This window comes from Mytilus trossulus, chromosome 3, assembly GCF_036588685.1.
Source record: "Mytilus trossulus isolate FHL-02 chromosome 3, PNRI_Mtr1.1.1.hap1, whole genome shotgun sequence".
In the NCBI taxonomy this organism is placed as follows: Eukaryota; Metazoa; Mollusca; class Bivalvia; order Mytilida; family Mytilidae; genus Mytilus; species Mytilus trossulus.
The window spans coordinates 89,915,932-89,942,194 of record NC_086375.1 but is presented as its reverse complement, the minus strand read 5'-3'; the positions used below and the strand labels follow the sequence as shown (position 1 = coordinate 89,942,194).

The window sequence follows — 26,263 nt, the reverse complement described above, 5'->3', positions numbered from 1 at the left end:
GATATTTGTTTAGAGAATTGATACCTATGATGTTTAAGGAGATAACTGTTATTGTCCTTCATCCAATACTGCAGTTTAAACAAATAAATAAACATAAATCAAATTGAGGAACAATTATTTTAAAAGCAATAATACACAGGATTTTGTATCTATGGAGGAATATATATGTACTATGCAATATCGTGATTAATTCTTAGGTTAATACTTGGAGTATAAGTGTTGGGGTATTAATCAGGTAAGGGGGTGACCTTAGTGTAAATCAAGGTCATAGCATGCAGCTATATAAATGCCTGTTTGTTATTGAAGAGCCATATCCCATATTCATTGAAGGAATTCCAAGCATAAATAGTGTGAAGAAACTTACTCATGTGTAATTCATACTGAAATTTTAAATCTTCCAGTTCAGCCTTAAGCATGTTGTTTTTCCCCAACTTTTCTTTAGTACTCACAAATCATGACTTCAAAGTATTCAAGGTATTTAAAGAAAATCTTTGATTCATAGGAAACTCTTTATTCAATATGAATTTAAGACATACATTGACAACATGTCTTTTAAACTGTAATTGAACAATCTGTGGGATGCTTGGGTTTTGGCATTTAGGTTTTGCATCAGAATTTTTAAAGGGGTTAAAAAATAAAACATAAGAAAAGAAGAAAATATGGAAATAAATAAACAGACAAGCACAAAGTTTTATTACCTGATTAAAATTTAAGTATCAAAGTATTTTGTGAAAAAACATATTAGAATACAGGGTAAAGCATCATGAAGTTTTGTGTTACAAGTAAATACCAGGTTTGGATTATTCATGTTATTAGTAGGAAAAGCTAAAGAAAAGGGTGCAATAAGGGCCTTACAAAATAAATTTGGCCTAATTTTGTATTGAAATTGGAGATTTTAATCTTAGATTTCCATTTATGTCTGTTTTAAAAAATGATGTAATGTAAAATACATATAAAAAAAAGTAGTTTTCAATCCATGACATCACAATAAATGTACTTCTAATGATAGAAAAAGTATTTTAGTTGAAAGATATATCATGTATATTTTGGTGATCTTTTTTAATAGTTTTTAAACCTTAAAATAGAGAACACATTTGACTTAACTACAATTTCATCTTTATAAACAATTAAATTCATGTAATTATTTTTGTGGTACATGTACCAGCATATCCTCAATATTTTCCTGACAATTGAAAATGTAAGAAAACGTGTCATTTTTGTCAAAAAAATTGTAATTTTGCTAACAATTGACTGTTATTCTATGTTTCAAAAATTTTACAGTTTGAACTTTGCATATATACATTGTACTTATAAGTTATATGATCTTTAATTATAAAAAAGAAGATGTGGTATGATTGCCAATGAGACAACTATCCACAAAAGACCAAAATGACACAAACTTTAACAACTATAGGTCACCGTACGGCCTTCAACAATGAGCAAAGCCCATACCGCATAGTCAGCTATAAAAGGCCCCGATAAGACAATGTAAAACAATTCAATGAGAAAACTAACGACCTTATTTATGTAAAAGATTAGATTTCTTGATTTTGTACAACATTTTAAAAGAAAAAGTCCTTAGTGCACCACCTCCTTTTTTGTAAATGATGTATATTCAAAAGTACTGTCATCTCGTGTATATCAACATATATTTAGCATTGTTTTAAGATAGATAATGTGTTATTTATTATGAAGTGTGGCATACAAAGACTAACAAAGTTATACAGAAATATGGGAGTCGTGATAAATTTTTGATGCACTCAAAACAAATTTGATAACATTAACATCCCATACCTTTGTAGAGAATGCATGTACCTTAAAATATCATACATGTACTATAGTAAGGAATCTAAGGATAATTTTTTTTACAGGTCTCTTGTATGGTACGTTATTTCTTGAATTTCATACATCTCTTCAGTTTTTAAACAACTTCAAAAACAACTTTAGAAGTGAACATACATGTAAATCACTACCTCAAAGTTACCACATGATTATATAATCCATTGTTAATTGATAGAATGTCCAAATTAGTCAAGATTAGAAAGGTACAAATAGACTCTATGAATCTTAAAACCTAAAATTGCATATAAATACAAATAATCAAAACCTGTTTTTAAAAAGAGTCAAGATGCACTGTCTAGTTTAACAATAACAGCAATACATTTAATCAAATGTTGACTTATTTGTAGCTCTTACTTTGCTGAACATTATTGCTGTTGCTGTGTACAGTTTACCTCTATCTATAATAGTATTCAAGATAATAACCAAAATCTGCAATATTTCCTTTAAATTACTTATTCTGGGGTAACAACCCAACAACTTGTTGTCCGATTTGTCTGAAAATTTCAGGGTAGATAGATCTTGACATAATAAACAATTTAACCTGTGTCAGATTTGCTCTAAATGCTTTGATTTCAGAGATATAAGCAAAATCTACATTTTACCCTTATGTCCTATTTTAGCCATGGCGGCCATCTAGGTTGGTTGGCTGGGTCATCAGACACATTTTTTTTTAACTAGATACCCCAATGATGATTGTGACCAAATTTGGTTAAATTTGGCCCAGTAGTTTCAGAGGAGAAGATTTGTGTAAAAGTTAACGACGAGGACGATGTCGACGGACGCCAAGTGAGATAAAAATGTCAGGTTACTGAGGACAGACACCAAGTGATGAGAAAAGCTCACTTGGCCCTTTGGACCAGGTGAGTTAAAAATGTCAAGTCACTGAGAACATTTGATTGATAAGTGCTGAAATGTCAAGCCAGCTTTAAATTTATCTTATCTTATCTAATTGAATTCATATCAAATGTCTATAATACAAAGGTTTTACTTCAAATATCACATAAACTTTACGTGTGATAATGGACCTTGAAAACAGAATCAAGGTCAGAGGAAACCTACCAGTCAGACATATACACCTTACAATCATTCCATACATTAAATATAGTTCTCTTATTGCTTATAGTATCTGAAGTACGGACTTAACTTAATTTTGATTATTGATCAGATGAACAATGGACATATGAGACATAAACTTAATAACATAATACAATGTATATCTGCTTTGTACAAGGTTTTATATCGTCTAAAATACACTATACTGTTTCATACAAATAATTTACACTCACCAGATTGTAATAATCCCTAATTAGTTTTATTAACTCTGTATTTTATTAGTCCTTTGCTTTAAAGATTTCATTAAAACTTAATCTACAAAATGTAGCTTACCGCTCTGACAAGTGACCCTGTGCAGTGAATTGTATCTTCTGAAACTTCCCCCCATAAGTCATATTTGACTTCCTGTAAGTTGGAACTATTAAATGACTGTGGTAATTTTAGGTAGACAGCTGCAGGTGGGTTAGGCGCTGTATAGTAGGCTGTACCATTCAATTTAACATATGGAGAACTGTCACATTTGTTTGATGCTGTATATTTGATTACTGCTCCCACAATCATACCTAAAACAGATGGATAATTATCACAATCGTACTTAAAAACAGTTAAATCATTATTTCTGCTCCCACAATCATACCTAAGACAGTTATAATTTAGATTTATTAATTTATTGACTTATATTCAATATATTCACTATTTATTTCTCTATTGAACTCTATAGAAAATATATATTTAAAAAGAGTCCTACATGTACTTAATCAGGAAATACATTTTGTATATGAAACTATATGCTGATATGTACATGTAGTTATATATAAGCACCAGTCTCTGATTTTTTCTCAAGTTGTTTTGTTATCACCTAGTGATTGACATGACAGATTAAAACCTGCTGAATCTTTAGTTGAAATCAACATACTAATTGCTTTATAGCTTACACACATAAAAATGTAAAAGTAAAACAAACACATCTTTAACACTCAGGAACCCATTTATCAGTATGTGCTTTTTCCATGTAGCCTGTAGGCATCCCGTTTTCATGTGCCTCACCCAAGTCAGGAACCATCAAATATCAGCACCAGTTGTTGTCAACAGTTTTTGATATTGGAAGAATTGTGTGCTGATTGCCGATCTTTGATTCTTTTGTTAAATTTTAAGGCTTTGATGACAGTTTAGCGCTAAAAATTGTTTGTTCACTTGTTATTTGTTGTTGAAGACTGTAATTTGCATTCTTTGTGTCTTTTGGAAATTTATGTTGTTGGTTAGCTGTCTGAAATATCAATCTGAAAACACAGGTGCTAATTTTAGCTCTGCATTATGTAAAAAAGTCTGGTCAAGATTACTCTAATGTTGACTGTCTTTTGCAGACTTACTGGACCATGTTTCTAAAACCCCAGCAAGTACTATAAGGACTTGGGCCGTTGGGCATCAAACAATCTCTTACTGAATCAATGGCGTCAAATACCATAACTTTTAAAGAGCTCCAGCAGAAATCATGGTAACAAGGATCTAGGTAAAATTGATAATATTTCTGTGTTAAATGAAACTTGTCACTTAGTTCTGTCGAGAGGAATTTCTATGGTAAGGAACTTAGAGGTAAAGTAATAAAATCTTCTTAGGCTAAGGATGTAGCTTCAAATGAACATGTTGAATGAGGGAGATAGTGTAATTAGTGTCTAGTCTATTCTTTGTGGTCTTGAAAATCATTTTCTGGGCATAGGCAACATAACCTTATCTACACTGGAAATTTATAATTGCACGCTCATGAGTTTTGGAGAGGGAACCATGCATGACCCAACCATAAGAGAAGCTGAAACAGGATACATTATATTTAGCCCCACCCCCTCAATATTCCAAATGTTCAACTGTAAGCAAATTGCAGTGTAATAAACAGGTAAACATGTCTATCACTGTAATTTCTGGAAATTTATACCATGCTAACCATAAATTAAAGATAATCCAGATTCGTGTAAAAATCGTAAACGTTTATGTTTGAACAACCAGATTGTCAAAATGGTCAACATCAGCAGTCCTAACAACATCAGAATTGTGAGACTGTCAATTTTATGCTGGGCCAAAACGTGGCGCTCTTCTTTTGTATCTGCATCTGCAGGACCTATAGTTGCAGGTGTGGAGGCTGAAGGCATGGCGTAATTAAATAAATTAAATAAAACTAAAAGCCTGATTTTTGTTGTCATTTTGTCAGCCATTTTCACGTGCCCCTTTTATATCTTGTGAAACGAAATCGGATGGGACATCATCTCCGAAGAATTAATTATGAACAATATATCAAAATGTAAACTAGATACTATAATGAACGTATTAATAAGATGATATTAAAGAATCGTATATTTTTTTTTAATTTAATTCAGAAATGAAAGAAAATATTAAGTTCGTTTTGAAAATATAAATCCGCAAAATGACAATATGAAGAGAAAGTAGAGTTCTAAGAGAATTTTATGAGACTGGAAACATTCTAAGGTTTCCTGCAGGCTTTCTTTAGTTCATCTGGTAATTTTGTATTATCATAAACAATTAAGTGTGCATTTGAATAACCAAATCATACAATTCAACACAATCATTTTCTTTTTATAAAAATAGCTCTGACAAATCATCATCCACATTATGGCAAAGGACTTATAAGGAGAATCTAGGTACATTTATGTCACACCAACACACATTAAACACATGAATTTATTGTAATGCTAATTCTCATTTTAGTGTCATGCTTTAGAATGGATAAGATAAGATAACTTTGTTAGCACAAACAAATTAACAATACATTTATAAATGGTTATTGGAAAAAAGAAGATGTGGTATATTGCCAATGAGACAACTCTCCACAAGAGACCGAAATGACACAGAAATTTACAAACACCGTACAGCCTTTAACAATGAGCAAAGCCCATACTGCATAGTCAGCTATACTTAATTGTTCATGAACATTAATACATGTAATAATATGCTAATTGATGATATTTAGAGTATTTTTCGCTGCGAATACCACTGTCACTCTAATATAATTATAATCAATCAACTATTGTCAGTTTAATGTCTTAATTTTGTATGCCATAGATATAGGAAGATGTGGTGTGAGTGCCAATGAGACAACTCTCCATCCAAATAACAATTTAAAAAGTAAACCATAACCATTTAACATGTTTAATGTAAATGTGTTTGTGCTAATAAAATAATGTCTATTGTCTATAAAAGGCCTGAAATGACAATGTAAAACAATTCAAACGAGAAAACTAACAGCCTTTATATAAAAAAAAAATGAACGAAAAATTGTGTATTAAACACATAAACAAACCATAACCACTGAATTACAAGCTCCTGGCTTGGGACAGACACATACATGACATACATACAGAATTTGGCGGGGTTAAACATGTTAACTAGCGGTATCCAAACCCTTCCCCTAACCTGGGACAGACTCAGTGGTATAACAGTACAACATAAGAACGAACTATAAAAATCAGTTGAAAAAAACTTAACTCATAAGATGTACAAAAATACAAGTGGACATGTTAAGTGGACATGTTGGATTTATATTTTCAAAACGAACTTAATATTTTCTTTCATTTCTGAATTAAATAAAAAAAAAATATACGATTCTTTAATATCATCTTATTAATACGTTCATTATAGTATCTAGTTTACATTTTGATACATTGTCTCATTGGCACTCACACCACATCTTCCTATATCTATGGCTGGGTACTTGTACATCCCAACAACAAAAAGACACTAGGAACAGATCTGAGAGTACTTACAGTTAACTGACAGCTAGTTTAAAGCCACTAACAACAATGAACAACTAATTAAAAAATCATGCATCTTAGACTAAAATAACAATCCGTACACATCCAACATCCAATGGGTTTAGTGTAAAGACGCCACAAACAGTCAGAGAAAAACATGATCTTGTGTCAATAAAATACAGACTAACTACAATATCACATGTCTCAAAAAGACATGACTTGGATGTTTGCTACTTTTCATGATGGATAGTCTAGATGTTTTTGGTTTCCACGCTCCCAAAACACATCTACACATGTACACATGTACACCACACTCATTCTCACCCCACACATTAACCCTTTGCATCCATTCACACCCTAGCTCTCTTTTTTCAAATACTGATTGAATTAGAAGATGTTAAGATGTCAGAAGATATTTCTATATTTTCATGAATAAAAACCGATAATTTTTCAATGAAATATTTTGTTTGTGATTGGATGATTCTAAGTTATTAATCATGTTAATTGGTATTTACAATTGGTGTTTAATTACATGAATTAATTAAAATACAAGTAGTTGCATTGTAGTTTGGTAGGAGTAAAAACAACTTAAACATGGTGAACAAATCTATTTTATACAGACATATAACATTTTTGGCACAATGTTGAAATCTCTAGATCTATAGTAAGCTATTAGTATTAGAGTCATATAATCCTTTAAATTTAACAAAAAATAAGCTTTGCTGTTTACAATCAGGGACAAGTTTGAATTGTTTTTACTGAGTTTTTTTTTAAAGATTTATGATAAGATTTTATGAAATTATCCATTGTTATAAAATTGAAATTTTCAGAGAGTGCAACATCATAAATTCAAAGAATTCTCATTGTCAGAAAAATATCAGCAAAGACATTGCCATGGATAATAGCTTTGAAATACTAGATCTGAGTTCGTTAGGACGTAATAAGACCTGGGTACAGAAGGCTTTTGGTGATATATCTAAACGATCTGCTGCACAACAAATAACTATTGGTGGAGTATCAGGATGGTCAGTAATGATATTTGTAACCATTTTATTTTAAAAGTTTAAAAGCATATAAATAAACTTTGTTCATTTCATTTATTGCAACCTAAAAATACTCACTTTACGCTGATAGTGATAATATTTGAAATCATTTATACATTTTATGAGTTCATTGGATCCATGCATCTTTGAAATTTACATGTTACAAGGTAATTTTGCCTACTTTCAAATTATACAATGATATATAATAATCTCTATATTCTAATGTATCCTGACCATGTTACAGAAATTATTCCAATCCCATTGTTTAATGAATGACATTATGTTTCATGTTTTATTGAAAAGAAACCCACACAAATGATGTAAAAAAAATCTCAATTGGGTGGTGCCTGTTATCTATTTCTCACAAGAATAAATATAATTCATATCAAACAGTGTGATGCAAAAAATAAGTTAATTTGATTGGCTTATCCATCGTCATAAGGTGATACTGCAACATTTTCATTGGCCTTATGAAACGATCACAATCTTCATCTAAAAATCAACTTTTTATGACCCTGTTGTGTTAATCTGTTAGTTCATCTGTTCGTACCCCTTATATTCTGTTCTCTAACTTCAAGTTTGTCTTAACCTGCCATTATGAAACTTATTAATAATACATATTGTGACTAAACTCTGATCAAGTCTGAAATTCTTGTGGTATCGCATTATTTAACTAAACACTCATCAGAAATATACAAAAATATGCAAAAATTCTTGCGATCGGATCAAAATTGATTTGTACTGAAGAATTCATGACTTAACAAAAAGAGCATTATTGAGTGGATAGGCAGCATCAGTATATCTAAAAGGGGACCACATGCAATGCAATGGTGCATATATAAAAAGAGTGAAGATAAAATTGAGAATGGAAATGGGGAATGTGTCAAAGAGACAACAACCCGACCAAATAAAAAAACAACAGCAGAAGGTCACCAACAGGTTTTCAATGTAGCGAGAAATTCCCGCACCCGGAGGCGTCCTTCAGCTGGCTCCAAAACAAATATATACTAGTTCAGTGATAATGAACGCTATACTAATTTCCAAATTGTACACAAGAAACTAAAATTAAAATAATACAAGACTAACAAAGGCCAGAGGCTCCTGACTTGGGACAGGCGCAAAAATGCGGTGGGGTTAAACATGTTTGTGAGATCTCAACCCTCCCCCTATACCTCTAACCAATGTAGAAAAGTAAACACATAACAATACACACATTAAAATTCAGTTCAAGAGAAGTCCGAGTCTGATGTCAGAAGATGTAACCAAAGAAAATAAACAAAATGACAATAATACATAAATAACAACAGACTGCTAGCAGTTAACTGACATGCCAGCTCCAGACTTCAATAAAACTGACTGAAAGATTATGATTTCATCATATGAACATCAGGCACAATCCTTCCCGTTAGGGGTTTAGTATCATACCATCATAACATATATGAGAAGAACATGACCCGTGTCATGCCAACAACTGTTTTTAGAACAAATGTGTTTAGTTCCGACGTAAAGACCTTATCAGTGACTCAATATTAACGCTAAAATAAGCAATCTTTAATGACTTGACAACAGTATCGTAATTATATCCCTTCCTAATAAGTCTATTCAAAGGTTTTGTAAGTTTATGAGGTGAATACGACACCTTTGTGCTTTATAAAGAATATTTCCATAAAAAATTGGATGTGAAATACCTGAACGTATAAGAAGTCTGCATGTTGAGCTATATTTTCGAATGATGTCTTTATACCGATGATAAAATTTAGTAAATGTTTTGATTAGTTTGTGATATCGAAAACCCTGGTGTAATAATTTTTCAGTAATACATAAATTTCTCTCGTTAAAATCTAAAACATTGTTACATACACGAGCGAATCGTACAAGTTGAGATATATAAACACCGTAAGATGGTGACAAGGGAACGTCACCATCTGAAAACGGATAATTAACGATAGGAAATGAAAAATCATCCCTTTTATCATAAATTTTAGTATTCAGCTTTCCGTTAGTGATATAGATATCAAGATAGAGGAAAGGGCAGTGGTCATTGTTAGTATTAGCTTTATTTAAAGTAAGTTCACCAGGATAAATTTCATTAATATACATACTGAAGTCGTCATAATGGAGCGCCAAAATATCATCCAAATATCTAAAAGTATTATTAAATTTGTTTATCAGATGTTGTTTTAATGGGTCTTTGCTTATTTTTGTCATAAATTGTAACTCATAACAATACAAAAAGAGGTCCGCGATAAGTGGTGCACAGTTAGTCCCCATTGGAATTCCGATAATCTGACGATATACGGAATCCCCAAAGCGAACAAAAATGTTATCTAGTAAAAATTCAAGGGCATATATAGTATCAAAGCATGTCCAATTAACAAAGTTTTTTTGTTTATTGCTACTAAAAAATGACCTAAAAGAGTTTGAACATATATATTCACATTCTGATTTTTTGAATGCCCATTTAATTAGGTGTGTGAATTTTTTCTTAATGAGAATGAATGTGAGGCAATGTGGTATACAGGGTAGAAAAATCAAAAATTTGAACAGATTCAAAATCACCAATATAAGCATGCAATTTATCAAGTACTTCCAACGAGTTCTTGACACTCCAAAAGTAATTTATTCCACAATTTTCGAAGGCCTTATTTGAACAATTTATTATAAGGTTTTTAATTGTACCAAATGTGCTGGTAAGAAGAATAGACAATTTAGTAGTTGAACAATGGCTTGAAGACGAAATAAATCTATATTTGTAAGGGGTTTTGTGTAGCTTCGGAAGCCAATACATAGTTGGGACTTTCATTGTATTTGGCTCTGCTTGTAAAGCGGTGGCTAAAAGTTTATGTTTGTTACAGATTTCGTTTTCTGAAAATGGAGTCAGTTGGAATGTTGGTGAATTGGTGATTTCCTTTTTCAGAACCTCAATGTAAAATTTACGTCAAACAATAATAATATTATTAGCAGCTTTATCGGCCGGGACAAAAACAAATTCCTTGGCTAGTTCTTTTAGTTTATGTTTGATACGAGAAATAGGTTTATTGTGGTTATTGTTAATAGTAAAATGTTCTTTAAAATGTTGAATACGTATATCAACTATATTCATTACTGAATTAAAAGAAGAGTCCAAAGATTTTTTGTCAGCTTTTTCCCGTTTTATCCATTTCATACAGTAAGTATGGAGTGAGTCGTGGATGATATTACGACACTCATTCCAATTAATAATTGATGGGGGACGATATTTAGGTCCTTTACTGAGGAATGATTTTAACTCTCGGTCTTGAACGATGTTAAGATCTCCTGTTATAACATGGGAAATGGGTTCATAAATATATTCGGAATTACTGCAATTACATGAAGTAGGTGTATTTTCACTAATATTAACATCTTTACACAATTGACTATAATTAAACACATATTTCAGGGTAGATTTCTTGTAAATATAACAAATAAGAGGTAGCTCAGTATTGTCAAAATATTCAGGGACTTGTTCTTTAACAGAATGGTCGTTAAATATACCGGCAATTTTTAACCAATTAAGGTGGCTCCTGGGTACAAAAATTTCAACAAAAAATTAAACCTTTATTTTTTCATCACAAATTTTATTTATTACACTATTAGTTTTAACTTTATGATATGGTACAAAAATCAACCCAATAAATCGTTTCAGTTTGACCCCAGATGATTTTTAAAATGTTTATATCATTAAAAAAAAGCTCCAAATTATCTCCCTTTGGAGCAAAAATGCCATTTTTTGTCATTAAATTTGAAATATCTATTTTAACTCATCGGTGACCTATATTTTTTATTATTGTTTTCAAATAAGCTGTATATAAACTAAATAATTGTAAAATTTTAGCGATTTCTTATGTTAGGTTAATTTTTTATTTCGAAATTACCTCAATTTCGCCTATTAATTTGTTCAACAGATAAAAAAGACATTAACAAAAATGTATGCTTCTTCCGGAGGCAGATTGTGAGCTTAAATGAACGGTGACCCCATTGTTTAATTTAATTTTTCTTTTACATGTAAGTATATGATAAAGTTTATTTATAAAAAGAGATAGCGAAAATTACCCAGGAACCCCCTTAAGATATCTAGAACTATTTTTTTGACTTTAAATTGTTCTAAAAGATATAGAAAAATATACAATTGAATTCCCTGTTTTTTCATGGCAAGTGTTTGGTTTCACAAAAAAACTTACTATCAAAATTCATATTAAGTTTAATATTCTGAAGTGTTCATGACTTATAATAGATTTTTTGGTGAAAATAGTCACAGTTTAATGTGCGATTTGTTATATATGCCTAAAGATGTTATGAACAAGACCTATTTTCCCTAACTTTGATTACCTTTTGCCTCTCTTTTTACAGGGTTTCAGGTTTTTTGTTTATTAAAGTCACAAAAGCAGTAGTTGTAACAATGGGACTGAGTTTAGTACTTATTCAGGTAAATTGTGATTTACAGGTATAATGAAACCTGTATACAGTGATGTAGAGTTACTGTAGATAGGTTCGATTGACAGGTGATTGTATTTTACAGGTGTACAGGATTTGTGTTTGTAAGGTTTGGTAAAGTAGCTGCCGGTACACTAGGTGTGTCATTACTTCTTTTACAGGTGATTAATTATCTGTACTTAATAAAACAATAAGAAGTCACTAGTTATATCTAATATGTAAAATAGTGACATCATTTGGAATAATTTTTTTTTTCTGATGAACTTTAAATAGAACTGGAGTCATAGGGATGCTATGCAGTATTGTGGGTCAATTTAAACTGGGACAGTGGAGTAACTGAGCAAAATAAGAAAAAAATGTAAAATCAGTTGCCAAAGCATTGACCCATAAGATCAGCACCAATCACAACAAAAGAAACAAAGATCACAAAGTACTGATCTAGGAGTATTCACACCTATTAACTAATAAATAAACCATGTAACAAAGATGAAATAATACAACTAATTACTTGTTTCAAACAATCATGGTCCATTATTGATTACTAAATCAAATGAAACTCATTATTTTCAAAATACAAGCTATTGAAGGTATTCATCAGGCTAAAAATGTGAAAATGATAACTAGAAATTGAAATATAATTGTATCACTTGCTGCATATTATTAACAACAATGTCTTATTTCAGGTAGCACAACATCAGGGGTATATTAAAATCAACTACAAAGCAATTCAGTCTGAGATTAAAAAAACAAAAGAGGTAATAAACAAAGAAGCCAACAGACATTACCCAGGGGTGGTGGAAAATGTAAGTTACAAAATGTTCAACCTTCTTGTCTTAAATAACTTTCTACTACTGTTCCACTGCATTGGAACTTGTCTAGAATTATTCTGTCTCAGATTGAGGTTTGGATTTGTTTTTATACTGAATACATAACTAAGAAATATTTAGATTCAGATATTATTACAATGTTGTTCTAACACATGTTTTCTGTTACTCTGATTTAGGTTTAGATAAGATAAAATACAAAAATAGTTCATTAATTTCAAATTGATTGTCATAAAATAAACAACATAGTATAAATATATACACATTGATTGTCATAAAATAAACAACTTAGTATAAATATATACAAATTGATTGTCATAAAATAAACAACATAGTATAAATATATACACATTGATTGTCATAAAATAAACAACATAGTATAAATATATACACATGGATTGTCATAAAATAAACAACATAGTATAAATATATACACATTGATTGTAATAAAGCAATAGTCAAATGAAATTGTCATTATTTTCAAAACACAAGTTATTGGAGGTATTCATCAGGCTAAAAATGTGAAAATGATTTTTTTTATCTACCAGTTTTACTTTGACACAAATTCCTTTTCTTTTTGCCTATTTGGACATTTTGAAGAACAATTTTCACTGATGGGAACACTGATTTTTTTTTAGATAAGCATGTTAAATTTCAAAATTAATCAACCCCAACTGCAGAAACAGTTCCAAAGAATGTCTATTAACATGAGATGTACCAATGTGAATACATCTGCAATAAGCATTTTAATCAAGACAATATTTAAAAGCACATGAAAGCTGTTTATCATTTCCATTAAGGTAGATCACAAGTATATATTTTTTGAGACAGATTTTTTTTTATAATTTGCCAAAATGGAAGATTTTACTATGCTCTTCTAAAAAATTTATTAAAAAGTATAGGTCACCGTGCAATTTTTCAAGCTATGTTTCGTTGAAAATTGCCAAAATTTGGTTAGTTTGTTCATGAAAAAACACATTAGTGTGCATAAAAAAAAAATTTATGAGATAGAATTTTGAAATAAATTGTGAGAAGAAAGGTTTCATATGTTTTAAGAAAATTAAAAGAAAACATGGTGTCACCGAACTTGTTTTCTTGCTACTAGTAAAAATAAAAAAAATCCCTTTTAGCCAAGTATAAATTTTGTACTAAAAGAGTTACCTCCCCTTAAATGGCTCATTTAAATTAAAAAAAAAATGATTTTAAAACCCAAAAAATTGATATTTGTTAAAATATTTTGGATAATACAATTAATTAACAAGCTTTCTTTAAATAGAAAAACAGTCTAACCATTGAATTGCAAATCTGTCTCTTTGCAGATTTAGGCAAATAACTAGACCGATTTTGTACTGTGATTGTACAATCCAAGATGGCAGTATACCATGAATCTACCTTAAAATTTTCCTTTCTTTAGAGCTCCAACAGATACATATTTGTAAAAAAACTCTGACAGAAAAGATGTTATGTTTTAATTGCCCATTCTGTTTAAAGCTAGAAAATTTGAATTTTCATGTTTTCACATTCCAATCCATCTTCTCTAGCCAAGGGTTTAGATCCACTCCCGCTCTCTTCACCCTTGGCGGATTGAGCCAACATTTGTGATAACAATGTTGCGCCATCTATCGGAAGATAAAAATCACGCCCATTTTGAATACATTATTCTTGACCAATGGAAGTACTTTAACTCTTCAATTTGGAGGTTAAAACACAGGATTATCTAGATTGTACAAACTTGGTAAAGCTGGAAATGAAAATATACGTCAACGTTCATGCATTTGTGCATGAAACATACACAGGAACTTCTATTGGTTGATTTAAAACATTCAAGTTGTCATTAAATATAGTCGTATGTTTAGGGATGTAGACTTGTTGCACAATAAACACGTGGTAATTGTTTACAAACACTTTCTACATTTACACATGATCATGGTATAGGCGTTTTTTGATTGGATGCAGTGAGTTTTTACTGCAACCAATTAAAATCCTTATCTTGTGTCTCCAAAATGTTATCTCAATCTGCCAAGGGTGAAGAGAGCGGGAGTGGATCGTTACCCTTGGCTAGCGAAGATGATTCCAATCAAGTATCAAATAATTATAGATTATCGTTGATCATCTCAACAAAATTGATTTACTCGCTTGAGCAGGTATGGCGAAAGATGGAAAAGCAATTGAGTTAAGATGACCAATGATAATCTGTTTATTGCTACCTATGAACTATCAATTTCATTAGCAACGCTGAGTGCCCCCTTAGTTATTAGCAATAACTTTTTTTATATCCCTCTATTGTGCTCAGAAAGGGAATTATCTGTTAGCAAGATCAAAGGAAAATTGTGTTAAATAGTGATAAATATGGTTATTGTAATTCTGATAACATTTATATCTGACAGATAAGTATATCTTAATCAGTATATTCTTTCTTTATTTGACAGGCCAAGAGATTTCTACAGAAGAATATGTTTTTAGCTGGAGGGTTTGCAGGGGGATTTTTAATTGGAGTAGCATTTTAAATGGAACATCAAACTACAGCATGTTATTATAAGTAATGTGTGTTTAATGTCTAGTCCTTTGTTATATTTTTGTGGGTATGAATGGATATGATAGGCCATGTAGATCATGTGAAAGATTTATAACTATTTTGGACATGGGAGTCATTGAATAAATGAATCATCAGAGATGAATGTTTGTTTACAAAACGTTTGTGTGTAGGTTAAGAAATTATGATAATGACATTTTTATTATTATAAATTTAAAGATATACCATGACTATAGATTTGTATATAGGGATTTGTTTTAGCTTTCACCAAAATACTTTCTGAATTTATCAATAAATGTGCTTTCAATAATTAGCCTTTTTGCAAATAGGATTGATTGAATGATAACTGCATAATGTCATGAATAAAAAAAGACAAAAGTAGTAAAGTTGTTTATATTAGCTTCTTTTTTTTTCCCTTTCCTTGCATTATATTAGTTATCAGTCAATTCTGTATATTTATCTTTTTCAATAAAACAGCATTGCTACTGACTTAGACCATAAATGATCCTTATACTAGTTCCAGGAATCTAATACTTTGTATAACTTTAAAGTAACCATCAGTGAGTTGGTTATTTACTGCCATCACATTGTTTATTTGGCAGTCTGTCTGATGCTATCTATATATATAGTCAGTCCAATCTTTCATTTAGATGTTTCAACAACTTTTGTAACTTACTATTCTGCATCTGAGTTGGACCTTTTATTAACACGATATGTACCGATTATCAGGTTATCTGCATGCTGATATCGTAAAATATCAGCTGCGAGACATTATATGAAGCCTTTTGTCGAGTGAGAGTAGCGAACGAGATCAAAAAGCGCTTCATATAATGTCAAGCAGCTGATATTTTACAATATCAATATGCAGATAATCTGATAATCGATTTATCGGCTTTATTTGCGTGTTTCAGAAGTTTTTTCTTTGTTTCACCAGCACATAAAAGATGACTTGATAAGTTCGGGTCAAAGTTATTAACGTCGGTTCAAACATTATGACGTCGCTGATAAGTCCGGGTCAAAGTTATTAAGGCCGGGTCAACGTATTTGACGTCACAAAGACATGATACGGAATAATATTAAGAGCTGAACAGAGTGATATAGACAGTGGGACGACCGATAAATTGTATAGGCGCCTTTCTTGTTGATAGATATACCATTACAATTTACATATTTTGTATGTAAAGATTTTAAGTAAAATGATATCCTTAACTAAGATAAAGTGTTATTTATCTTTCCTTGGATCTTGTTATATATCAATTGTTTTTTATGTTAACTAAGCAATACCTTTTTTCAAAAAACAATTGGACAGCTATATTCTTTGCATAACATGATTTTAAGTTGTTTATGTCAGTCTTCCTGGAATCATCTGAATTAGACTTCATTCACAAGGTTCTTTGGTCAGATTTAATTTTATAAGGTCTGTTTCTCAGTTCCACATAAAGTGAGTAACTGTAAAGGTATTGCAATACTGAAATCTGAGGAAAACTAAAAATGAAAAGCCCCTAATCAAATGATAAAGCTCCTCTGAAGAACTTTTATTGATTATAGAGAACTTCACAAAAAAACCTTGGCTTCATGCAATATCCATGCACAGTTTAAACAAATATGCATTCCGAAATCACCATTGCCTATAGTGTGCTAAATAAAGGCAACAGAAGTATACGGGTGTTCAGAATTTATAAATTGATTGAGAGAAAACACAAATCTGGATTGATGCAACTGTCATACAAGTGAGAGGTTTAGCTAGCTCTTACACCAGGTTCAAGCCACCATTTTCTACATGAGAAAATGCATGTTCCAAGTCAGAAATATAACAGATGATATTGATTTGTTTGATGCATTTGAGCTGTTGATTTTGTCATTTGATTAGGGAAAGTAACCGTTTTATAGCGCTAAACCTCTCAATTGTATGACAGTCATATAAAATTCCATTATATTGACTTTCCGTTTTGAATTTCCTTAGAGTTCAGTATTTTTGTGTTTTTACTTTTTACAAACTAAAATAGAGTGAACACACATCAAATAAAGAAGGAAAACAAAAGAACAACAGGAACACTGAATTGCAACAAAAACAAACGCTTAATACATAGAAACAAATTACATATTCCTCACTTGATACAGGACACTTTAAGAAAAAATAAGTAAAAATACAAAGTGTTGTTCTCCAAGGAAATTTGTTTTTTTGGTATACTCATTATGCAAAGGCATCACAAACAAAAACTACAAGAAAATCCAGAAAATACATACCTATAATTGTTAATGTTTGTGTCATTTTGGTCTTTTGTGGATAGTTGTCTCATTGGCAATCATACCACATCTTTTTTATACTTCATAGTTCAATGTTCTAAGTGCAGACTCCTGACTCAGCTTTAGTAAAAACCTATCGAGTAATATCAATTCACTAAAAGCTTTATCAGATTCTGTGTATGAGACTTGAAATTAATGAAAAAATCATTAAATAGTTATCAAAAGTACCAGGATTATAATTTAATACGACAGACGCGTGTTTCGTCTACATAAGACTCATCAGTGACAATCAGTTCAAAATGTATAAAAGCCAAACAAGTTCAAAGTTAAAGCAAATGCAATTCACGACCAAATAAGAAGCAAAGAAGTTGTTATCTTTATCATAATAAGCAACAGGAGGAACATGTAAAAAGTGAGGCCAATATTTCAACTGAATATCACAGTATAGAGTAATGAAGTCTCCAAACTAACTTCATACTCGTAGTAACCAGACACACAACTAGAAAGAGGCGTCTTGATAGTTATATAAAACAGAAACTTTGCTGACTGGAAAAATAGCTTTACATAATAAGTGACATGGAAAAATGGACTAAGCTTGAAAAATCTACCAACTACATTGTATATATACCTTGGGAACACAAATGTCATAACCTGGAAATTTTAATCCACGGCATATCAACTCGTATAAAGTCACTAAAATTTTAACCATGAATAGAGCAAATGAAAAAACCGGGCTACTTCTTCTGAAGGTACCAAAATCATGCATAAGATACAGCACAAGTTTAATAAAACAAAGGCAACAGTAGTATACCGCTGTTCGAATCACTCACAACCTCCATGTTGGCACAATTTTCGAAGTTTAGATTTCTGTTTTTGATTGATAATAATCGTGATCTAAATGCTGTTTCTTGTGCCAACGTAAAAAGGTTTCTAAACATAACAGTAGCGAGCTCACTTCCTTTGCCAGTAATTAACTTTGTCCAATAAGATACATTATCGCTATTTTGTGCTTTTTTCCTTTGATCTTTTTTTGTGATAATTTTCATATCATGCTTCTCGCTTGAGATGGAAAAATTATTGCTAGAAACTAAGGAGGTCACGTGGCATTGCTAACGAAATTGACATTGAAATTGACAACGTCGTCATAGGTAAAATAGCGATAAAAAGATTATCATTGGTCATCTCAACTCGATTGCTTTTCTCACTTTCGCTGTACCAGCTCAAGCGAGAAAATCAATCTCGTTGAGATAATCAATGATAATCTATAAATATTAGTTTGTATAACTATTTCTAGGGGATACCGACCCAGTTCTCCATAAATGAAGTCGATTTGAAAAGATCGTGACAGTTGTAATAACTTAGACCACTCGGCCATCGAGGTTCCCTTAAAACCAAAAAAGAAGTACCCGATATTTCATTATCATCAGCAAGCTTTCACTACCAGAAATATAACACTTAATATATGCTACTTACTTTCTTTTATTCCCGGTTCTTTTTTGAAAAAGTAACAGAGAACGGCATTGTTCAAAGAGAAAGTAACAGAGAACGACATTGTTCAAAGAGAAAGTAACAGGGAACGACATTGTTCAAAGAGAAAGTATCTCTGACATTTACATCATAAAATATTGGTTGTTTTTAAAGATGTGGTAGGATTGCCAATATAAGACAACCGTCAATCACTGTCCAAATGAAGTGGATTTAAGCAACAACTGTATATATAAAAAAGAAGATGTGGAATGATTGACAATTAGACAACTCTCCACAAGAGACGAAAATGACACATAAATTATCAACTCTAGGTCACCGTACGGCCTTCATTAATGAGCAAAGCCCATACCTCATAGTCGGCTATAAAAGTCTCCAAAATGACAATGTTTAAAATGTATATAGTCGGCTATACTATCTTTAAAAAGCCGTAACATGGCTAAATTTTATTACGTTTTGTTAGTTTCACATGAGCAGTTTAATTGCAGTCTAACCTTTGAGCATTTAAACAATAATTATCGACGAGGAAGCCCCGCTATAAATACCCGACGATGACCTATAAATCGATTTAAATAAGTTGAAATAAATGGCCGACATATAAAACATTTCTGTACTAAGATAAACGAAAATTTTCTTGATAAGTATGATACGTGATATTTCTCGTCAGTTTTTCTGTTGTGATAACAGTAACAATTACGTGCTACTGGAACAAGCTGTTTGTGTACTGTAAGGAAAGCGGAAAAACGAAAGACAATACTTTCAACAGACAGTGTCCTTATATATATGAAGGCGTATGATTTATACGGTGAGTTTTTTTTATATTACACTTTCAGTGACATTATAAAACATGATTTTATCTCGTAACACTAAGCATAGTGTTTTATATGACAATATATATTATTAACCCAATTTGATTTCATTACTTTGAGTTAATTTTCTTGTATATTGTCTTTAATTAACCCATAATGCCAATGGATCTTTTATTGGAAATCAAATTCCTCTTCCCTTATCTTATTGGTAATGCTGATTATTTTCCTCAGTCATTTTCATGCCTCAGTCGCGGTGGAGGGTGCATTAAATGCATTTTCTCTTCCTTCCGCCCGTCCGTCCGTCTGTTAGTCCCCAAATTAAGTTTCCGTTCTCTAATTTTAGTTTGCCTATTAGCACTCGATTTTTGAATATACGCCAATGATATTCATCAATTTAACGATACGATTAAGCACATTATATAGAAAATCGATAGGGCACACGATATGGTTTTTAAGAATGGGTCAATGGGTCTATGTATACAAATTAAGTAAATCTCATATGGACGAAAAGTTATTTATAACTATTTTGACCTAAAATAGCCATACCATGAATATTTTTGTCAAAATATCAATAAATCCCACATCTTCATTACACAAATATGAACTGAATATTTCACAGGTACACACTGACTGACGACGAATACAATGGAAAAGGATAACGAGTCTTCAAAAGGTATGTATATATGATGCAAAAAAAATAATAGCAAATGATCGCATTCTACAATATAACAAAGATAGAAATGTTAAAACCCCAATAAAGGTCCACTTAATTATTTTTCAAGGAGGATACTTTGGTATGAAATTTAATTATACTATTATTAATGCAAAGAACGGAAGACACCAATTGTAAATTGAGGAATTTGTGCCACTTAAAGTCATCACTACACAAACCACTTAAGGTATGTCCGACAATAGACAAAGGAAAAATACAGCTCCTTTTAAAAATGTTACACAAAATTGAAATCACCAACAAAAGAACCCGAACACCTTAGAAAATCAAATGTCAAAATCAAAATCTCAACACATCAAACGAATGGATAACAACTATCATTCCTCACTTGATATAGGCATTTTATTATGTAGAAAATTGTGGATTAAATTTCGTTTAATAGCTTCTTCACCTCTCACTTGCATGTCAGTGGCATGACATTCGAATATATTGACAACGATGTGTGATCAACATAAACATGATAAACATGATAGGTAAGCATGCCAAATATTGGGGTACAGCAGTCAGCATTGACTTATAATCTTAATCACTATGAAAACAAACAAATATGTAACAAAAATGTATATATGCAAAGCATATTAGAAACAACGACAGACGAAAATACAAAATTAAACAACAGTACAATAACACAATGACGGGATGTTCAAGTACCGAGACAAGTCATGTGAAACAAAGATACACATAAGGCACAAAGACAAAGCACAAAAGAAAAAAGAAAAAAAGAAAAAACAATAATACAATAAGTTATCACCGCACAATAACACAATAACGGGATATTTAAATACAGAGATCTATTCATCCAATTGAAACTATTGTAATTGTCTTCTGTAGCCATTCAATGATTGAATTGAGATCTCAGTGTGCAATACGAACTTATTTATTTCTCAGTAGGTTGTAGATGTTATTTTGCGATGTCTTTCCTGTCAGTTGAAGTCGGGTATCTTTCTGCTTATTGAACGTGAATCAAAATATGCAGTTTAAAAAATAACAAGGGATAGAATTCGTATTATTTAAGTGTTCATAATAGAATTACTACGTTCGTCTCATTTTGTCTTAAAGCTGATTTTAATTCTCTGACTGTTTAAATTGCAGAATTTTAAATCCAAGTTATTAAGGATCGAAGAGGTCAAAATATAGACTAAGATATCTTCTGAACAGTAATTTTTCTATAACATTATACTTATTACTGTCGACCACAAAAAATTAAACAAATGATTATCCTATCATGTAAAGATCCTCAGTTCAAAAAAGTAAATCGTTTTCGTTTACAAAGACAAATATGTCGAAATTTTTTCGCATAGATTTCGTATAATCGTTATTTTTTTTCAATCGGTCAGTGTGAAAATATTGCAGGTGACGAAAGTTCGTGTTTTGAAGCCGAAATTTAACGATTGTCACCCGTTTGTCAACAATTAACACAAAAAAAATGGATATTGAGCACGTGTTTAACATGAATAACCAGATAAAAGCCTATGTCAGTGACAGATCCATGCGTATAGCGGTCACCACATTTTTACGAAAGGGTCACACTAAGGTAAATTGGCATACGGAAAAAATGTTTGGCGAATAGCTTCCTGGAACCAAGCAATAAAACATGTTAACTTCTTCTTAATGTGGACAAATAAAATAATTTTCTTCGGATAAAATTATATGTACATAAGTTTAATAATGAAAAACGTATGCTTTTTTTTTTTTAATTTGAGGTTCCATTTAAATGGATTATTAGACCCGTATTTACAAAACATTTCACAAAATTTGTTTCTTCTTTCACTTTAAAAAAAAGATTTATCATTTAAACAAATACTATTTCAATTAATAAATATAATATATTTTATTTATATGAAAACTGGGCTGTAAAACAACATTTATGTCCAAGATAAAAAAAAAAAAATCTAGAAAGTTACACTTTATTTTCATTTGTTTAGAACGGAGCGTCGCAATATATGTTTCTACCGTCAGCAATGAGGGCGAAAAAAATCTATATTTCAACTGTGTGTGTGCAACTTGTCCCTAACGAAAATAAATTGGACGATTTCTCGCTGAATAATTAATTTTAAATAGGTTAAACTATTACAAATACTTCACGTAAGAATCATAATAACTTATCAAATACTTGACCCTGTACTTTGACATTAACAGGACAAGTTCATTGATTAAAATATGAATGTCATCAAAATTATGAAATAAACATGTTTATTCGAATGTTAGTTACAATAAATAGGATAGCAAGCTTAAAACATACATTACATTGTTAAATAGGCGTAACCATACTTGATACACTACAATATTTCGCGAACAAATCTGCCAAATACAAACGTGTATTGTTTGTAGATAAATGAGGACGTTAATTTTTCTCTCTTTGTCATGTATAGCTATAGTCCAGTCAAACTAAAATTTAACCTCAAACTAATTGCAACAGAAAATGTTTTCGTTCTAATCTATAGCAATATGTCCTTTATATACACAGAAAAAAAGTCCCATAAAATCTAACTTGAGGAAAACTCAAAATCAGCATTTTTAAATTCCTATGGAATTAACATTAAAGGGGAGACGACTCTTGCAAAAATGAGTCTTTTTTGGTCAGTTTTTGGTTGTTTTTCTTTAAATTTATGTAAAGAATAATACTTTGATGGGGTTATATGTTTGTATTTGACTGAATTATATAATCTTCTGCTCATGAAATGTACAAAACGGAAGTGTTATGGGTAGTTTTATTTTTTTCGTGCATTTTGCATTCAAGAAATTGCAAATTTGAAGCTTTGTGACCATTTTGAAAATAATAATGTGAAAATTTGGTATTGTTTATATCAGTATGTTATATTTTTTCAGCAACTTACTTATCTAAAGAAACTTTGAACCACAAAAAAAAGAATGCATGCTTAATTATTTTGATTAAATTTGAGATTCTTTACCTTGACATGTTGAATAATTCAATAAATGGTCAACTACTGAATTACGAAATCTAGATTATAGCTTGATAAAAGATATGAAAACACCTTAAGAGTTGTTTGTTATACTCTAAAGACTGCTAAAAATCAAGAATCAATACATTCTGATGAATAGAAGCGGTAAAGTTATATTAATTTTTATTGATGTTTCTGCCTTTTTTTGCAAGAGTTATCTCCCTTTTCAATGCAAATCTCCATAGGGATTTTAAATGGTGATTTTTTTAGTACCCCTCAAGTTAGATTTTATGGGACTTTTTCTGTGTATATTTGGGGTATAATGCTTAAGATTAAATGCTTAAGATTAAAACTTGAAAATCTTCTGTAGCAATTACTTTCGGGTTAGGGTCAAATTTATGCTAGATTGACTGGACTAGTATGGGCCTTTTATAGTTTGCTTTGCAATATGGATGTTGCTTATCATTGAATTTCGAACGGTGACATTTACTTAAAGTTCAACATGTTCAACATGATTTGGTTTCTAATCTCATTCCGAATTGAAATCAACTGTATCTGACTATTTGTGACATTTTTTCCTATTGAGTCTTTGTTTTGCTCTTACGTAGTTGTCAATACAATGAAATTTTCGGGGCCTGTCAGACAAGTCAGCGGTTTTTCTACCTATGAAATCAGATTTAATCCACCATTTTCTTGTACCAAGTCAGGAACACAAGAGTTGTTATCAATTCGTTTGATGTATTTCAGCTTTCAATTTAGCCATATGATTACGGACTTTCCGTTTTGAATCTCCCTCGGAGTTCGACATTTTTGTTATTTTACTTTTTTAGTACACGAATCTGCCAGCACCTATTTAGCCTAACTTTGATTTGTACAAAGTTGTTGGTTATTTCTGTTTCGATATAGATGTTTTAAAAATCCATGTTGATGATCAACAATGTAACTACTTCTTTATCAAGAGTTAGTAGTTTAGGACTTTCAAAAATAAAATAAAGTAGGCTTGTGAGAAAAAAAACAAGGTAAACATGCATACATTTTGAAATTTTTACTTTCAGGTCCTACCTCAGTGTCTACACTCAACACTCAAAATGTACAGACGATACATGTCCATCATGTCCATGTAACTGGGGATGGTAACTATTTTTCAGTTTATACTTTTATTACAGTATTTGGTGCTGCCCTAAACTGATAGTATGGCGTTCATTATCACTGAACTAGTATATATTTGTTTAGGGGCCAGCTGAAGGACGCCTCCGGGTGCGGGAATTTCTCGCTACATTGAAGACCTGTTGGTGACCTTCTGCTGTTGTTTTTTTATTTGGTCGGGTTGTTGTCTCTTTGACACATTCCCCATTTCCATTCTCAATTTTATTACTTGTATGCACTTTTCTAGATATATTTATCCTAGTACGTCTCAATCATATGCTGACTGGATATACTGAGATAGCAGATAATGTGGACCCACTTAACTTCAAACACGTGTACGTCTCTAAGAAGGTCTGTATTCACTTAAAATTATCTAACAAATATAACTTAACATAGACCACATCTTCAGTCTTAACGCACATTTATTTCATGCAATAAAGAATTGTCTGCAACAATTTCAACATAATTAAGTTCCGTTATAATAATATAAAATATTTACAATGTTATGAAAAATAAATAGCTTGTTAAATTTGTTCACTTCAATCTAGGTTATATCTGAAACTTCTATAAAACTTTTGCAGCTTACCTTACAGTTTAAAAAAATCAGATCTAGCAATGAAGCAATGAATCGTTAAATATTCCAACTTTTAAGAATTTTTCGTTTAGTTTATGACAATACTGTTGTTTTAGTAATGTTCCTTTGAAGGCCATTTTGGCAATATAACGAGGATAGTTGAGAACGATGTGTTACTGTAAATTACTTATATCAGGTTCTTTCATGTATACATGTTCAAATTGTGCATATAAGGCTTACGCTAATAGTGGAATTAATTACTTTTGGAGTGTCAAGAACTCGTTGGAAGTACTTGATAAATTGCATGCTTATATTAGTGATTTTGAATTTTCAAAGTTTTGATTTTTCTACCCTGTATACCACATTGCCTCGCATTCTCATTAAGAAAAAATTCACCCACCTAATTGAATGAGCATTTAAAAAGTCAGAATGTGAATATATATGTTCAAACTGTTTTAGGTCATTTTTTAGTAGCAATAAACAAAAAAACTATGTCAATTGGACATGCTTTGATAATATATATGCCCTTGAATTTTTACCAGATAACATTTTTGTTCGCTTTGGAGATTCCGTATATCGTCAGATTATCGGAATTCCAATGGGGACTAACTGTGCACCAGTTGCGGACCTGTTTTTGTAATGCTATAAGTTACAATTTGTGACAAAAATCAGCAAAGACCCATCGAAACAACATCTGATAAACAAATTTGATAATACTTTTAGATATTTGGATGACATTTTGGCTCTCAATAATGACGACTTCAGTATGTATACTAAAGAAATTTATCATGTTGAACTTACTTTAAATAAAGCGTATACTAACAATGACCACTGCCCTTTCCTCGATCGATCTTGATA

General features: G+C 31.1%; 2 protein-coding genes across 11 annotated transcripts in view; one reads left to right on the top strand and one right to left on the bottom strand.

Annotated features, from left to right (window-relative positions):
- Positions 1-5,113, bottom strand: part of LOC134712798 (sodium/hydrogen exchanger 9-like) — a 44,569-nt gene extending 39,456 nt beyond the window's left edge. For 8 of the 9 annotated variants that reach the window (XM_063574678.1, XM_063574677.1, XM_063574673.1 and 5 more), the window contains exons 1-3: positions 4,835-5,113; positions 3,229-3,458; positions 1,795-1,815 (exon numbers count right to left, since the gene is read on the bottom strand). In XM_063574678.1, the coding sequence (XP_063430748.1) occupies positions 1,795-1,815; positions 3,229-3,458; positions 4,835-5,102 (519 nt within the window). In that variant the 5' untranslated portion in view covers positions 5,103-5,113. The remainder of the gene's footprint in view (positions 1-1,794; positions 1,816-3,228; positions 3,459-4,834) is intronic. The other variant, XM_063574674.1, reaches the window with a different exon arrangement.
- A 191-nt stretch (positions 5,114-5,304) lies between these two features.
- Positions 5,305-16,000, top strand: LOC134712797 (FUN14 domain-containing protein 1-like). Of its 2 annotated transcripts, none has more exons than XM_063574670.1 (5): positions 5,305-5,403; positions 7,487-7,681; positions 12,240-12,315; positions 12,838-12,957; positions 15,408-16,000. In XM_063574670.1, the coding sequence occupies exons 2-5, from the start codon at positions 7,551-7,553 to the stop codon at positions 15,483-15,485; spliced, it is 405 nt and encodes a 134-aa protein (XP_063430740.1). In that variant the 5' UTR covers positions 5,305-5,403; positions 7,487-7,550; the 3' UTR covers positions 15,486-16,000. The 2 variants fall into 2 exon arrangements, with proteins under 2 accessions (XP_063430740.1, XP_063430742.1); XM_063574672.1 differs by lacking the exon at positions 12,240-12,315 and adding an exon at positions 12,071-12,146.
- Positions 16,001-26,263: the final 10,263 nt, after the last annotated feature.